At 41.7% G+C, this 15,442-nt stretch overlaps 2 protein-coding genes across 9 annotated transcripts in view; one reads left to right on the forward strand and one right to left on the reverse strand.

Moving 5' to 3' along the window:
• IFT80 (intraflagellar transport 80) overlaps window positions 1-8,210 on the reverse strand; it is a 30,412-nt gene extending 22,202 nt beyond the window's left edge. The window contains exons 1-5 of one of the 2 annotated variants that reach the window (XM_079315327.1): window positions 8,107-8,210; window positions 6,920-6,999; window positions 6,220-6,438; window positions 3,741-3,851; window positions 1,889-1,957 (exon numbers count right to left, since the gene is read on the reverse strand). In XM_079315327.1, coding sequence (XP_079171453.1) covers window positions 1,889-1,957; window positions 3,741-3,851; window positions 6,220-6,438; window positions 6,920-6,959 — 439 coding nt within the window. In that variant the 5' untranslated portion in view covers window positions 6,960-6,999; window positions 8,107-8,210. Of the gene's footprint in view, window positions 1-1,888; window positions 2,003-3,740; window positions 3,853-6,219; window positions 6,439-6,919; window positions 7,000-8,106 lie in introns of those variants that run through there. The other variant, XM_079315328.1, reaches the window with a different exon arrangement.
• A 128-nt stretch (window positions 8,211-8,338) lies between these two features.
• Window positions 8,339-15,442, forward strand: part of SMC4 (structural maintenance of chromosomes 4) — a 30,021-nt gene continuing 22,917 nt past the window's right edge. Inside the window, exons 1-5 of one of the 7 annotated variants that reach the window (XM_079315318.1) lie at window positions 8,339-8,894; window positions 11,008-11,194; window positions 12,283-12,458; window positions 12,966-13,157; window positions 14,646-14,825. In XM_079315318.1, coding sequence (XP_079171444.1) covers window positions 11,047-11,194; window positions 12,283-12,458; window positions 12,966-13,157; window positions 14,646-14,825 — 696 coding nt within the window. In that variant the 5' untranslated portion in view covers window positions 8,339-8,894; window positions 11,008-11,046. Of the gene's footprint in view, window positions 8,895-9,965; window positions 10,448-11,007; window positions 11,195-12,279; window positions 12,459-12,965; window positions 13,158-14,645; window positions 14,826-15,442 lie in introns of those variants that run through there. The other 6 variants (XM_079315314.1, XM_079315313.1, XM_079315319.1 and 3 more) reach the window with 6 other exon arrangements.

The raw sequence follows: 15,442 nt of genomic DNA on the forward strand, positions 1-15,442 counted from the left end.
GCATTTCATAGATGTTCTTCTAGGGAATTTTATTACTTAAAAATACAGAATGATGGCAGATTTTTTTTTTTTTTCAACTTGTCAACCATCAGAGCAGACAAGTCCCAGAAACACAACATATATTAAATAAATGTGGCTCTGGCTGTTTTCCTCCTGGCAATTCCTGGTGAAAATGCCATAAATTCTGTCACCAGCTGGAGCAGAAATTCTAAATAAACTCTTTTTTTTTTTTTTTTTTCTGTCCTAATGCTGATCTAACAATCAGAAGAGTTTTCTATTTAAACCAAATGTTTCTTTTTTTTTTTATGATGGCTGAGGATTTAACCACAATTTCCAGGGTTTAACAGCAGGAGCTGAGTTAACTCATTTCCTTCTGCACTTAACAAGGACTAGGTTGGGAAAATGCTGCCAACACACTGCAGAATAAACAGAATATTCTGGGAGAAAAAAAAGGGGAAAAAGGCAGAAAATTGAGATTTGAGGGAGGAAAATCCAGTTTATCCCATAGCAGAGTTGGTAATTCCAAGAGTTTGTGTGGGAACTTGGGTTGTCACAAGAGGAAAAATGTTAATTTAAATAATTTTAGATTTTGTAAGAATTTAGATATCAGGAATAAATTCCTCCCTGGGAGGGTTGGGATGGAATTCCCAAAGAAGATGTGGAAATGCCCAAGGTCAGGTTTGGGATAGTGGGAAATGTCCCAAATCAAACCATTCCAAGATTCCATGATAATCTTTGGGTTCCCAACAAGAAATCCATGGAAAAAAAGTGGAAAAAAATGGAAGGGCAAATCCAACATTTCAGTGTAAGGAGAAGGAAGAGCAAAAAGAAGAATTTTAATGGAATCTCAGGAGGAATAAAGGCCAAAGACAGAACAGGCACGTGGATCATCATCCCAAAATGTGAGCCTGAAATTTTATTTCTAACACAAAGAATGGAATGAGGCAAAGGAATGTTGGCAATGGAATTTTTTCAGTTATTAAAATAAAAGAAGGAAAAAATTGATTGAACAGAAACCCTTAAACAGCAGCATTCCTGCAGAATCCTCTCCTGACCCTAGGTATGGCCACGTTTAAAGGAAATAAAATCCTAAATTCTGGGATTCTAAATCTGAATTTAAAGGATTTCAGGGCCTCACAAGATTAGAAGTTGAGAGCACAAATACAAGGTGACAGTTATTCCATGGGGACCCAACTCTGCTTTTGTGCTGTACCAGAAACATGCAGAAACCAGTGAAAATCCCTATTTCAAACCACAGCATAGAATTTACAGTATATACTTTGTCAAACCTCAAACAAGCAAAATAATTCATTAAAAATCTGACAACATAAACTGAGAAATACTAAAGAATATATGCTTCAATTTAAATTTTTTTTCCAATTCTAGTTCAGTTGGTTTATCTTTTTACCTGACAAACACAACAGGAGCATGTGAACTTCCTTAAAAGACCTGAAATGCATTTTAGAGTCACTGCTGTGGTTAAAATGCCTTCCCTAGGTTGAAAGAATTCAGATTATTTGTTTCAGACACAGATAAGAGCTTGACATTTAACCCAAACCCAGGTGCATGTGGTTTCTTCAAAAATGTCACAAGGTCACATGGGCTCCATTTATGAAGTCTGAAAAACAAAATTGAGCTGAGGATCTTCACTGAAATGGTACCAAATCCTTAGGGTGGGACTGAGACTGATGCCTAAAAATATTGCAGCACTTGAAATTTGAAAAATGAAATGTTTATTAAAAAAAAATCTGATTGATATTAATTTTAATTAAGTCCTTAACACCTTTGAAGAAACCATCAGTGGCACATTTAGGGTGTGTTATTTAAATCTATTTCAGAAAAACCCAAATGAACAAGTTCTGATGAAGCTCTGAGGAAAGGAACTCACCTTGCTGGGCCAAAGTGGATCTCAGCATTCCACTTTTAGACCAGATTTTCACTTGGCCATCTTCCCCAGCTGCAAGTGAGCACAGAAATCAGCAAAGGCCATGCAATCATCAGGCTGAGAAATATAATTGTATTTACTCAGCAAACACTTGAGTTAAAATAAATCCAGCTTTTCTTACAGGTAAATTCATTTTGTCTAGTTTTACAAATGTGCAGTAGGGAGTGTATGAAGGAAAAATATTCAAGGTGGTTCTTTTGTTATGATTAACAGGTTTTTCCTTTCCTGAAAATCCCTGTTTTTTTTTTCTGAAGCTGGTCCTAGGAAAGGAAAAATCCATCATGATTTAAATATCCCAAATTCTCTATTTTTGCTTCCTCCAGAAGCTGCTGGAAGGAGTCTGAGGATCCCAAGGGAGCAGGAGCAGATTTGATGGATTAAACTGGAGATTTCACAGCTGATAAATGGTGGGAGTGAAGATAACTTTGTTTGGATGGCTTCAATTTTCTACCATAACTGTGTGCTACTAAATAACTCAGTTTATTTATGGAAGAATTCATTGCTAAACTCTACACAGCACAGTCAGGGTTGCTTTACCAGCACAGAATTCCTGTGTGGTGTCATTTTTAAAATGCTCTGGTCCTTCAATTTAGGCCTCCCAATTAATGAGCAAAAAGGTGCACCTAGAAATGAATGGATTCTTCCATGCAAATATCATTTATTTACTACATTTCAGGTTTTTATATCTGGCCAGTGTTGTTTCAAATGTTTAAAAACCCCCTCAAAATTAAAAAAAAATTGTGCTCATTTGATGCTGTTGAAATATAATCATACAAATATTTTAAGTGGTGCAGTAGCAATGATTTATTTACTCTTCCTCTAAGTACAGCTGTGGTATAAAAGCAGTTGATCTCCTCAGAATAAACTGGAAGTGGTGATGAATTCCCAAATTCACTCCCAAAAAAAGTGTCAGTGTCATGCAGACTCATAAAAAAAAAAAAAAAAAATAAGATTCAAAAGACAATTTTGACTTTGTCTTTGGAGAAGTTCCTGAGGCAAAGCTGTTTTTAAAAAGAACAATATTTCTGTCCCTTTGGGATTTCAGAGGAACAGGCCAGACAAGAGTTCCTTGAAGCAGCATTTCAGAGTCTGCAAATGAGCAGATCCAAAATTATCTTCAATTCTTGTGGCCTGAGCTGGAATTTGTCCAGAGGAATCAGCTGTGCTCCATCAGCAGGAGCTGACAGCACCAAAAATCCCAGCAAAGAGCCCAGCCCAGGGAATATCAGCAGCTCCCCCCAACACCAAGGTGGAATTTGGGACCAAAAAAAACCACCAAAAGAAACTAATTAACAAAAGGTTTAGGGCAAGAATGATATAGAAATGAAGAAATTGTAGGCTCACTCCCCTAGTATTAATATAAACAGGTTGTAGGTGATAATTGCTGATAATTAAGGAATTAACCACAGGAATATTCAAGATTAATGTGCCTTTTTGGATAAAAAAACCCCAAGTGTGCAGGGATGTAAATGTATCAACTGAGTAATTTTTTCTTGCAACAGGTAGAAAAAAATAAATCAAATATTCTCCTTTCTGAAGTTCAGAACAGCCAAAAAAACATCTAAGCACTTTGATATTAAAACATTTACTTTCAAGTAGATTGGATCACTTAAATGAAAAAAGTATTTTTACTAGTTCTAGTAATTAAAATGGACAACACTAAGAATTGACTGAGTCGTGTAAAATGAACTCCTGGTAAACAAGGTGATAACAACTTCTGAGATAATTAAGATTTTAAAAAACCCAGATTATTATTTTAGTTTTGAAAGGACTTTATTAAGATAGAAATGCTCACCTGTAACCAGGGCTGTTCCCTCATAATTCCACCTTCCTGCAAGGACAGCTCCACAATGTGCTTCTACACTTTTCTCCACTCTTCCCAGCTTGGAAATCAAGTGGAATTTCCCTAAAAAAACCCAAAAAAACCTTCAAAAACCACACAGTGTATATAATTGACACAATTAATTATATAGAAATGATTCATTTATAACACACACACAGAAACCAAGAAACCAACAATACAAAGAAAACATCCAATTGTTTTTCACAGCTGAAATCAGAATTATTCCTGCTCCCATGCTGCAGCTGGGATGGAATTCCACAGCAGCCAACCCCAAAGTTTGTAATGATTTCAACAGCAGGATCAGGAAGTTTTTCTTCCCAAATAAGGGATGCTGCTAAAAATCCAGGAAGATCAAATTGAAACTGGAGCAAAGAGCAGACAGTGGAAAGCTTGGGAAAATGAGCAGTCCAGTAATTGAAATTAACTACTTTAAAATCCAATTATTTTTAGTATTATTTGGTCTCAGCTGCCAGACTGAACCACTGCAAGGAAGTTCCTGAATGACCAGAACTTCTGGCACAATCATCCATGCAAGATGTCCAAGGAAAAAGACTTTTAACACTGATAAAAAACTATGGTTTGGATAAATCAGTTTATTTGAACAGACCATTAAAAATATCAGGGAATCCCAGAGGGGTTTGGGTTGGGAGGGACCTTAAATCCCAATGGGTAGGGACAACACTTCCAAGGTGTCCATTTAATGCATTATTTTATAACTATAAAATAGAATTTATATCATTAATGTGTCACTTACTGTACAGAACATCTCTCAGGTCTGAGATGTTCATGTTCCACATGTAAGCAAATAAAGGAATTCAATTTAGAGAAATTCAATGTTTTCTCCAATTCAATTGCTAAAATGGCCTCTTCTGCTTTTATATGAAAAACAACTTTATTTTCTGATGAATAGATTATTTCTTCTCTACACCTTTTTCTATGCAGTGTCTTTGTTCCATCTGTACCCAAGACCTTTTTCACTGGAGAATCCTTAAACCCAAAGTCCCAGGACCAGGAATATTCCCATGCCATCACCTACAGGACTCAGCATGAAGGGTCAGAGATATCACTTCTTTCAGGATATAAAAAATTCCACAGTATTTTACATATTGAAACAGCTCCCACTGATCTAAGCAGAATCCCTGAATATTTCTGTAACAATTCCTCAACTCATAAGAGAAATGAAATTCCAGTGGAAGCACACAAAGCTGGGAAGGGACTGAAATCAAAATAGCAGGAAAATGGGCAATGTCAAAGTATCAGATAAAATTCTGTTATCCTGGGAAAACTCTGCTATTTTCCCAATCTTTTGCATCCTCTCCCACTCCACAGCTCCTCCTTTTCTCACAAGGCCCCTTCCAAAGAGAGGAAATTGTAGCTGAGCAGGGAAGAACATGGTTAGATGTAAAAGCAGGATCAACTTTCCAGAATTCCTCTGGAAAAAATGTGATCATCACTTCAAACTGTATCCTAATCCTTCTGCAGAACAGGGGAGATCAAGGTTTCAGGGCTATCAACTTCACTTCTACAACTTCTTTGTTTTTCCAACAGAGGAATTTACAATTGCTGACTCAAAAGGTTTTTCCATGGCATCCCCAAAGGGAGGTTTCTCCATTTCCATGGATTTCTGTTCTTCAACTGAGGGAACAGAGACTTTCAAATTACAATTTACTACACTAAAAAAAGGAGAAAATTTTAGCCAAATGCCTGGAGTAGGTAGAAGTGATTCAACTTAATCTCCTTTATTTTTATTAAGTACTGAAGCCAGAACTGTCATCAACCTGAAAATGACTCCCCAGTTTTGAAGGAATTTCCAGTAGGAGACTTTCAGTCTAACCAAACACAGAATATAAAATATGTATGTTTTGTTCATTAACTTCCATGGTATCTCAAATGCTGACCTAATATAAAATCATAAAAAAAAAAAATTTAAAAAAAGGTTGAATCACTAATGATTGGTGTTTAAATTTAAATGTTAAACACAAAGGCTTGATTGTAAAGTCAAGCATATTCTTCATTTGTGTTAAAAAATAGCAACAAGACCAATGTCAGTAGGAAATAAAAGAACAAAATCCCCCAAGAGATGCATTTCAGAAGAAAACCCAAGGGGACTAAATTTACATTTGCTCTGATTTCAAACATCTGCAGTTCAACTAGGAATTAGTGCAACCCTGCAAAGACATTATACTCCTTTTCCATTGGATTCAGCAAATTTCCAGGAATCCTGATCACTGAGGGGAGTTTGCTGGTGCAGGAAAATACATGCAGGAAGAAAAAAACGACTGGGTGCAAAATCATTTTGAGGAGAAGGGAAAACAAAACCTCACCCAACTAATCCTCAAACTCCCCAAACAACGCCTTGTATTCCACTGACATAAACACCATGAAAACAACAAATATTTTGAATTTACCTAAACCTTTTCAACTGCCTTACCATCAGAACTGGTCAGAACAAAGCTCTCAGCCTGGGATTGCTTCTTGCCCCCAATCCCTCTGGGAAACCAGTGCAGATCCAGGGGATAAACATCCTCTGGGAGCTTCACCAGCCGAGTGGTCTCGCTGCTCACAGGGTTCCATTTCATGATCTGGTGGTCATCACTGCAGGAGTAGAGCTCATCAGCTGTTGTCCATCCCACACAGCTCACCAAGTCCTTATGTTTGCTTCAATTAAGGAATCTGAAAAATGGAACTATTCAAAAGAATCAAATAGCCCATCTCGGCTACTCAGAACAGGAAGATTATTTTGGTAAGATAGCATGGAATGTTCTATGTTTTTTCCTTTCAGATGCTAAGAACAGCTGGCAAAAACTCAGGCAAAAATAAAGCAAATTTTTATGTAAAAATAAAATTCTTATCATGATGTAAAGTTATCAACGCATGGCTAAAATGTTGGGTCTTAGTGCAAAACATCCAACTACCATTCAAAAGTGTTGGTTTATTCATCATCACATTTAAGTGTTCAATAGCTCTTAAAAAGTTGTCCTTGAAGGATGAACTCAATGACAAGAGGAACAAAGGAAAAGCAGGGAAAAAGCCATCTGCAATTTACCAATATTTTTATTGTAATTTCAAAAATAAAAATGTATTTTCTGGAAGAATGAACATGATCCATGTTTTTTTTCTGTGACAAAGGATATGTTTGGGCTCCTTCAAAAGGGAAGTTTTCAGTCTCATCTCAGTTGTTCAGATGGAGAATCAAAACCATCTGTTATAACTGTAATAAAAGAAAACAAATACATATATAAGTATGTATAATTAACATAATATATCTACATATACAAGCAAACAAAATTAAATGGACACACTAAAAGTTTTGAAGTAGCATTACTTCACTACTGGGGAAAAATAAGCACCAAGAAATACCTGAGCTTAAAGAGAATTCTGTTTTCACATTATCCAACTGAATATGGACAACTTGAAGAAAAAATGATGCTGTGAATGGTGAATCTTGAATAATTAAGGCTGGAAAAGACCTTTAAAATCAAGCCTGGAACATCAGAGACTGAAGCACTGGACATCTCTCGTGCTGACACACAGCCAGGAAATAAAAAAATTATATTTTCTTTTCAAAGCCCAGAATTTTATTATCATTTTTAATGCATTTTAATCGCTGTGTACGACGTTAAAAGGCTGAACGCCCACCCCGGGCCATCCACAGGTACATCCACCACCACCAGCCCACGTATTCCCTGCACCGCAAGGAATCCAGCAGCGGCTCCGCTGGAATTTTAGGAGAGATGTGGCAATAAATAGGAATTAGAGCCAGGAATTATCGCGACTAGAAAAGCCAGAGTGCCTCACGCCTCCTCCTTTTTCCATCCGGAGCTGCTGGGCTGGAGATGGAGATCAGGGACGGCGGAGGAGATGGAGCAGGACAGGGATGGGGGAGGAATGGCAGGATGGGGACGGGGAACAGCCGGCGGGATAGGGATGGCAGCAGGAAGGGATGGGGGCACCGGGAAATAATGGCACAGCAGGATGGGGGGAATGTTGAAAAGGAAAAGCAGCCAGCGGAATGGGGGGCACGGAGAAGGAGACACCAAACCCTCAGGGCAGCCTCGGCCAACACCGCCCGCCCGCCAACTCCCGCTTTTCCCTCCGCTTCCATCTTTCCAAGAAGCGGATTATCCAACTCCTCCTGAGGGCCGCCAGCAGCCGGGGTCACCCGCGCTGCCCTCAGCTGTCCCCCGGAGCTCTCCCTCCCCTCCATCCCTCCGTCCCACGCCCAGCCGGGGGTCACCGCTCCCGACCCTCTCGCCCACCGCGGGCTGACTCAGCTGAGGGGAGGGGAGCGGCCGCCGCCTCCTCAGGGCGCCTTTACCTGCGCGGCCAACGGGAAGGAGCGCGCAGAGCGGCGGCCGGAGCCGCTCCCGGGGGAACCCGCCACGATCCGGCCGGAGAATCCCGGGATGATCCCGCTCCCGCTCCCGCTCCCGCCGCCTCAGGAGCGGCAGCACCCGCTCCCCCCGCGCCGCCAAGCGCCGCCGTCTCTATGGCGACTTCTCGCGAGACCGCATCCTCTTCATCCTCCTCCTCCGCCACCTCACGCGTCCCCCCCGGCCCCCCCAAGGTGCCACGGCGCCGCCCGTTAATTAATTAAACCCGCTTCAAAATCGCCGCGCTGTCGCCATTTTTTAAAATTTTTTTCACTCGTAAATTTTTTTTTTAATAATTTTTTAAAATTATTTTTAAACCGGCGCGCGTCGCTCAGCAACCAAGCGCCGCCCACTGACCTAGTTCTAAAATTAAAATTAACCCCTTTCTCCGCCAGCACGGCCGCCAGGCTGTGTTACCGCGTTGCCCTCGCGCCCTAATGTCCCCCATCCCTCCGTCTCTCCCCAGAAAAAGCCGCTCCCGGCGGGTTTCTGAGCGCTTTCCCCTCCCTGCTATAACGAACACAAGATGGCGGGCGGGGGCGGCGGTGCCGTTCAAACCCGCGGGCCCGGCCCCTCCCGTCCCAGCCTGCCCCGCGCTTTTCTAACGAATTTCGGTTCGAGTTCGCTGTTTCGGCGCCATTTTCGAGTGTGGAAGTCGCCGAGCTTCTACAGCAGCCGGAGCTGCCCGCGCTGCCGCCGCCTTGTCGGGGCACGGAGCCGCCGGGACGAGCAGGTACGAGCTCGGCGGGAGGGAGCGATGGTGGCTCGCCTCAGGGCGGTGGGCTGGGGGGGCTTGGCGGCGGAGGAGGTGCCCTCCTCAGGGGGTGCTGAGAGGATGGGGGGGGGGAGGAAAGAGATGATCAGAGATTTAAGGGGAGACAAGGGGTGCTGAGGTGCAGATAAGAACTTTTGAGGTGAAGGCGCTGAGGGGGAGACAAGGGGTGTCGAAGGGAAGGCGCTGAGGGGATGGCGGGGGGTGCTGAGGGCATGGCAGGAGGTGCTGAGGGAACGGCGGGTTCTGCCCCGCGCTTTATTTCCCCGCTTCCCTCCTCGTCCGGAGGGACAGAAGCGGCGGCAGCGCCTCTCCCCGGGCCGGGCTGCCCCGCTGAGGGTCCCCCCGAGGGCTCCGGTCCCGGCTGCTGTCGGCTCGGGGCTTTGAGCAGCGGGTCCCAGCCGGGCAGTGCTGCCCAAAGGCTCCGCTGCGCCCTTAGGGACCCCCGGGCAGCGCGGCTCGCAGGAGGACGGGCAAGTTCAGAGATGCGGAAAGACCCGATTTTAATCTGCTTAGAGCAGGGACCCTTTCAACCCCGGCTCTTCCTGCTGCTTTGGTGCTTGAAGGGTGAGAGAAAAATCCCAAGAAAGCCTTTTCGCTTAAAAGAGCTGGACTCGATGATCCCCGTGGGTCCTTTCCAAGTTGGAATATTCTGGGATTCTGTGACTTGGAAAGAGCGTGACAAGGGTGCAGTCTGGCTTTAAAAAAACCCCAGATTTGTCACTGACAGGGCTTGTCGCGATCAGATGCAATCGGCTGATAATAAGGATGTTTTTCTGTCCGTCTCCGGTTTTTTTTTTCGACACCCCGTAAGGAAAGCGGCGCTTGGCAGGAGAGATGCTTTTACCCAACACCTTGGAGCTGGCTCGGGGGAGGGGCTGGGCACGAATTTGTTAAATTTGTTAGAGGCTATGTGGCAGCTGATTTATCGCGATTTAAAAGCTGAGGTCAAGTAGTTCGGCTTGTTCATTCTGCTGAAGCATCCGAGGCGGGGGAAGGGTTGGGAAGGTAAATAGGTTTATATTGCACAATTCTGTTGGAATGGAGCAGTTTGGGGGAAAAAAAAAAAAAAAAAAGCGCTTTGAGAGGCTGTAATTGTCCGCGACAGCCATTGCGGAGCAGTTCTGAACGGGGGCATAGACTGAAATTGCCTGAAAATGAGTTCTGTGTCTCATTTCCCCATCCCCCATTGTCCCAAATGAAGGACTCTCATGAGAGTGTGGGTTGGGGGTAGGTCTGAAAACGTCAAATGATTGGCACCAATTGTAAGATGACTTTCTAACCACGTCAGTTTTTTTATCTTGTGAGAAGTAAACTTTCTCATGTCTGTTTTTTCTGCGAGCTCACTTCGCCACTTGCTGCGATTTCAACTCTTTTGGGGAGGGTTTGGCTCCTCACTCGTCTTTTCTTCTCGGGTGCTTCACCCGTTTGGGGAGCTGTGCTCAAGTGCCAGCTGATGGCTTTTGTAATGCTCGTCCTTGCTCAGATCCCTTTACCATCCCAGCTAGATGAAGGTATTTCGGTTTTTTTTGCTTTGTTGAGTGCTGGCAGGAGGGGTTGTGTTGTATTTTGTGAGCAGAGTGTGTTGATTTAAATTATTTAAGAGTCAAGTCTTTGCTGTGATCACGTAGGGCTTTTGTTTCTCTGTTTATCAATCTCTCTATATCCATACAAATATTTAGCACGGATTATTGAAAGTAAAACGGGTGTCCAGTCTGAAATATAACGAGTTCTTCCAGGAGAGTAGAGAATGGGCTTGCTATTCAATGTGTCTTTAACTCTTTTGCCCCCAGCACCACGGTGGCTTTCAGGGGGCAAAGTCACTGCCCTGAACGTGTCCCCACGATCTGGCAGCAGGTAGATCCATGCTGTTAATACAGATTAGCCTCTCATTTTGGGGGTGATACATCTTAAAATACATCATTATGAAGCTGACCTCTCTATATTGTATTTTTGTCTTGTAAACACCTCCACTCTTATGTTTCTAAATGAGTGGAGCATCTGGGCAGAGGGGTGAATTCCTTAGGGGCTGTGGCTCGGTGCTGGGATCACGGGCTTCTCTTGTTTGTGTCAGCAAAGGAGATAGAGCCCTTCACTTGTTTGATTGCTTGGAATGGAAGGGGAGCAGCCAGCAGGGACCAAGAGCACCAAAAGCTCCAGAGCAGCCCGTGGCAAGGGCAGGAAGCCCTTGGAGGAACCAGCCATGGAGGTGGAAGAGGAGAGTGAAGGCACCAGGGAGCCTGACAATGAACCTCCCCAAGGTAGGTCCAGGCTGCCCTCTGTGCTGCTGATTGAGCCTCCTTAGCAGCAACTTGAATTTCCCAACTCTTCCAGGTGGGATTTGCTCTTTTTCAAAGCAACCTTGAAACCCCTGGCAATTTAAAACTGCTTTTCAAATGGTCAAAAGAGCAAAGAGTTAAAGGGTTTGGCCCAGTGCAAGTGCAAAAGCAGTTTGGAGACTTGCTCCTAATAAAGCTTATTTCAGAGCTCTGATCTGGGACATTGTACTTAAGATTGTGGTACAACAGCAGGATTTTTCAAATTTATAGGCAGCCAATGGTATGGGATTTCTTGGAATGGAATAAATATCAAGTTTATTTACTTAACTCTTCAAATGATTTGACTTTCTTTTTCATGAAGCAGTGTATTTTCTTGAGTTCCTCGAGTTGAGCTTTTTGCAGGAGAAAAAAAAAAAAAAAATCTGCAAAACCAGCAGCTGTGTAACTTTTTAGGGCAGCCAGATGTGCAGTTGTTACAGGCAGGTATTTGACAACCAGATGAATACATTGAAATGGGTTGGAAGAAGGAGCTGCTGGTGCCTGGGGAAAAGCTGCTCTTGCTGATATCCAGGGGGCCAGTTTGTTTTTGTAACAAACTTCCTGTAGCTGCAGAGCAGCCCTGCTGTCATTGCAGCTTTCAGAGCCTCGTGCACAGATCCCCAAATCTTGCACAGTGACTCTGAAATGTGGCTTTGCACTTTATTCATTAGGAAGGCTTTGCCTGCTTCAGATTTGCAGATTTATTGTGATGGTTGGAGCTGTTGGAATTGCAGGGGGCCTGTTAAAAGTGTGTTGGAATAAGAATTACATAATGAAAGAACAAACCCAGCGATGGGACATCTTAAGTAGCTCTTAAAAAACATTTTGTTTGTGGAAAGAAGAATTTTAATTCCACTCAGCTCATATTAATAATTGCAGCCCAAAATCTAGTTTGGTTCAGACAGAAGTGATGTTTGCTTTTTTTTTTCTGTTCAACATTTTAAAAGGTGTCAAATCATTGAGAGCTTACAGTTATTTTTTGGTTTTGTTTTTTTGTTTTCCCTTTGTTTTATTTGGATGGGTTTTAGCAGCCTCAGATGAGGTGGTGGATAATCGAAGTTTAGAAGAGATTTTGGGTAGCATCCCTCCTCCCCCACCTCCAGCAATGACCAGTGAACCTGGTGCTCCTCGGCTCATGATCACTCACATTGTAAACCAGAACTTCAAATCCTATGCAGGGGAGCAAACTCTGGGACCTTTTCACAAGGTATCTTTCTTTTTCTTTCAATTGTTTTCAACTGAAGGTAAGACTTCACTGGGTGCTATTATTCCTTCCTACATTTTCATCTAAGCTGGCATCAAAATAACTGTAAAAATATTGAAGGTTTAGAAATATTTTGATAGTAATATTCTAAATTAAGCAGAGAAAACAGTTAAGTGCAACTTTCCAACGCTGTGCAATTTTAATTTGTCAGCACAGCTTAGAAAAGCTCTCTTTTCTCTTGATTTCGTTTACTGCAGAACTTTTAGGGGCTGTGTTTGAAAAAAAAGAGAATATTTTTTAGTGCCCACAGGAGACTTAGGTGGCTGAGCATGAAACCTTGCTTGTGAAAGCTGCAGGGCTGGGCTCTGGAGCTTTGATTCACTTTTACCTTTGGCAACAAAAGCTCAGCCCCCTGCACGCCCGGGGAGTCCAAGTGCTTTACATGGCTGATGCAGCTTTTCTCTCCCTTTGAAAATGACTTTTTTTATTTTTTCCCTTTTCTCTGTGCAGCGTTTCTCCTGCATTATTGGCCCCAATGGCAGTGGCAAATCCAATATCATTGATTCCTTGCTTTTTGTCTTTGGCTACCGAGCCCAAAAAATCCGATCCAAAAAACTCTCGGTGCTGATCCACAATTCTGATGAGCACAAGGACATCCAGAGCTGCTCTGTGCAAGTTCACTTCCAAAAGATCTCTGACAAGGTATGTGGGATTCCAGCTTTTTGTTGGTTTTTAAGTTTTTTAATAGTTGCTTATTTTCGTTGGAGCTGGGGAAAATTTCATAGCGTGATTAGTTTACCTTTGGGATCTAAACCATCAGTGTTAATTAACTTGAAAAATCCTCTGTTGAGTAGTGCAGCTCTTAAAATTTTAGTAAGGATTCTTTTATTTGCTGCAGGACTAATATGTGGTAGATTGCTGTTTGAAAACAATTTAGAAATTTTTAATCATCATTTTAAGAAAAACTCGTTTTAGTTTGTAATCTCGTTTACCTTGAATAAACTTATTTCTGTAATTAAAAGGATTAAATAAAAAATTCCTAAGTCTATGTTTGGGCATATTAGTTATTCTGAAATGTAGAATACAAATATATGTATTAAGGAATAAAACCTAGTTAAGCAAAACTTAGCAAACCAATTAGAAATTATTTTAGGTTATCTAAATTTAGAAAAATATCTAATGAATCTGAAACTTATTTACACTTTATGTACTGTAAGCAGGGCTGCAATTTTGTAACAGATTTTTCAGCAAAAATTCTGGACCCCACATTTTGCCACTAAAATTTTTTGAAGCTGATATTTTGTTTGAATAAAATAGAAAGTATTGGCAAATTAAAAAATATTTCTTTTGCTTGCTCCTTCGTGTATTGATAAAAACTTTAGGACTTTTTTGTTGATTTATTGCAATTGTGATACAAAGAATTTATTTCTCTTAATTTAAATTTCTTTTTCATGCACACATCTCAAATTTTAAATTTAGGGTCAACCAAAAAAGTTGAAGTGTACATTGAAATTCCAAAAATGGTGTGAATAAAGTGGCAGCATTTGCTGCCTTTTTTAGGAACTGTTTGAAAAGACATTTATATATTTTTCTTTCAATATTTATAATAACCAGATTAAAAAACTAATATATTTAATTTTTAAAAATTTTTTTTTGTTTTACTTTGTGTTAACACCCAGAAGCTGAGTTTGATTTAAAACCAAGGAGCAATTTGGGGTTAATCTGGGAGAGTTTTAACTTCTTAAAACCTGGCACCAGCTTTATTTTGGCTGCTCTGGAGGTAAATGGAAGCTCTCCTTTGAAGCTGCTGATGTCACATTTGTCACATCTTTAATGTTTTATCTTGTGCACTTTCTCTTTGGAGCTGAGAGCAGCTCTGGAGGAGCTGGAAATGCAGAGAGCTCAGGGAATCCAGGCAGCACTTCCAGAGCAGCAGCTGCTCTTAGAGGTGACAAAGGCATCAGGTGAACAATTCAGGGCACTCTCAAAGCATTTTTTATTTCTCTCTCTCTAATTTTTTTTTATTGTTGTTGTTTTTTCGAGAGATGCAGTTTTAAGACAGCTCCCACTTCCAGAACTCAGAGTCCATAATAAAAACATCTCATGATGAAACTTAGCTGCTTAATTGTGAAATAGGAGGTAAATCCACAGCTACAGTCATTGTTTCTCTGCCTTTGTGTTTCCTCAAAGCAGGAAGGAGATGATTATGAAGTCATTCCTGACAGCAAATTCTGTGTCTCTAGAACTGCCTATAGAGACAATTCCTCCACCTACTACATCAATGGCAAGAAAAAGACATTCAGAGATGTTGGGATGCTCCTCCGAAGCCATGGCATTGATCTGGATCATAACAGGTTCTTAATTTTACAGGTTGGTGTGGGACTAAAACAGCTTGAAAAGCTGTATTTCCAATTAAAACCCTAAAAAAAACAAAAAGCAGGTTTGAAATATTGCCTGGGAGGCCTTGAAGTGCTGTAGCAGCACATCATGGTTTGCATGCTCTGCTCAAGGTGCGAATCATTATTTGCTGCTGTAGGAATTGAAGGCTCACAAGCAGTTGGGGATCCTGCTGTCCCTTTTTCCAGGAGGAAATTGTGTTATCATGAGGTCCTTTATCTCAGTAGGAAATTGTGCTCCTGACTGCAGGAGTTTGGGATCATGATGTGCCTTTTTCCAGGAGGGAATTGTGCTTGTGCCTCAGGAGTTTGGGATCCTGAGATCTTTTTTTCCAGGAGGAAATTGTGCTCCTGACTGCATGAGTGGGGATCCTGATGTCCCTTATTCCAAGAGGGAATTATGTTTCTGACTGTAAGGGTTTGGGATCCTGATGTCCCTTTTTCCAGGAGGAAATTGTGTTCCTGACTGCAGGATTTGGGGAACTTGCTGTTCCTTTTTCCAGGAGGGAGCTGTGCTCCTGACTGTAAGATTTGGGAATCCTAATGTCCCTTTTTCCAGAAAGAAATTATGCTCCTGACTGCATGAGTTGG

This window comes from Erithacus rubecula, assembly GCF_903797595.1.
Source record: "Erithacus rubecula genome assembly, chromosome: 11".
Classification (NCBI taxonomy): Eukaryota; Metazoa; Chordata; class Aves; order Passeriformes; family Muscicapidae; genus Erithacus; species Erithacus rubecula.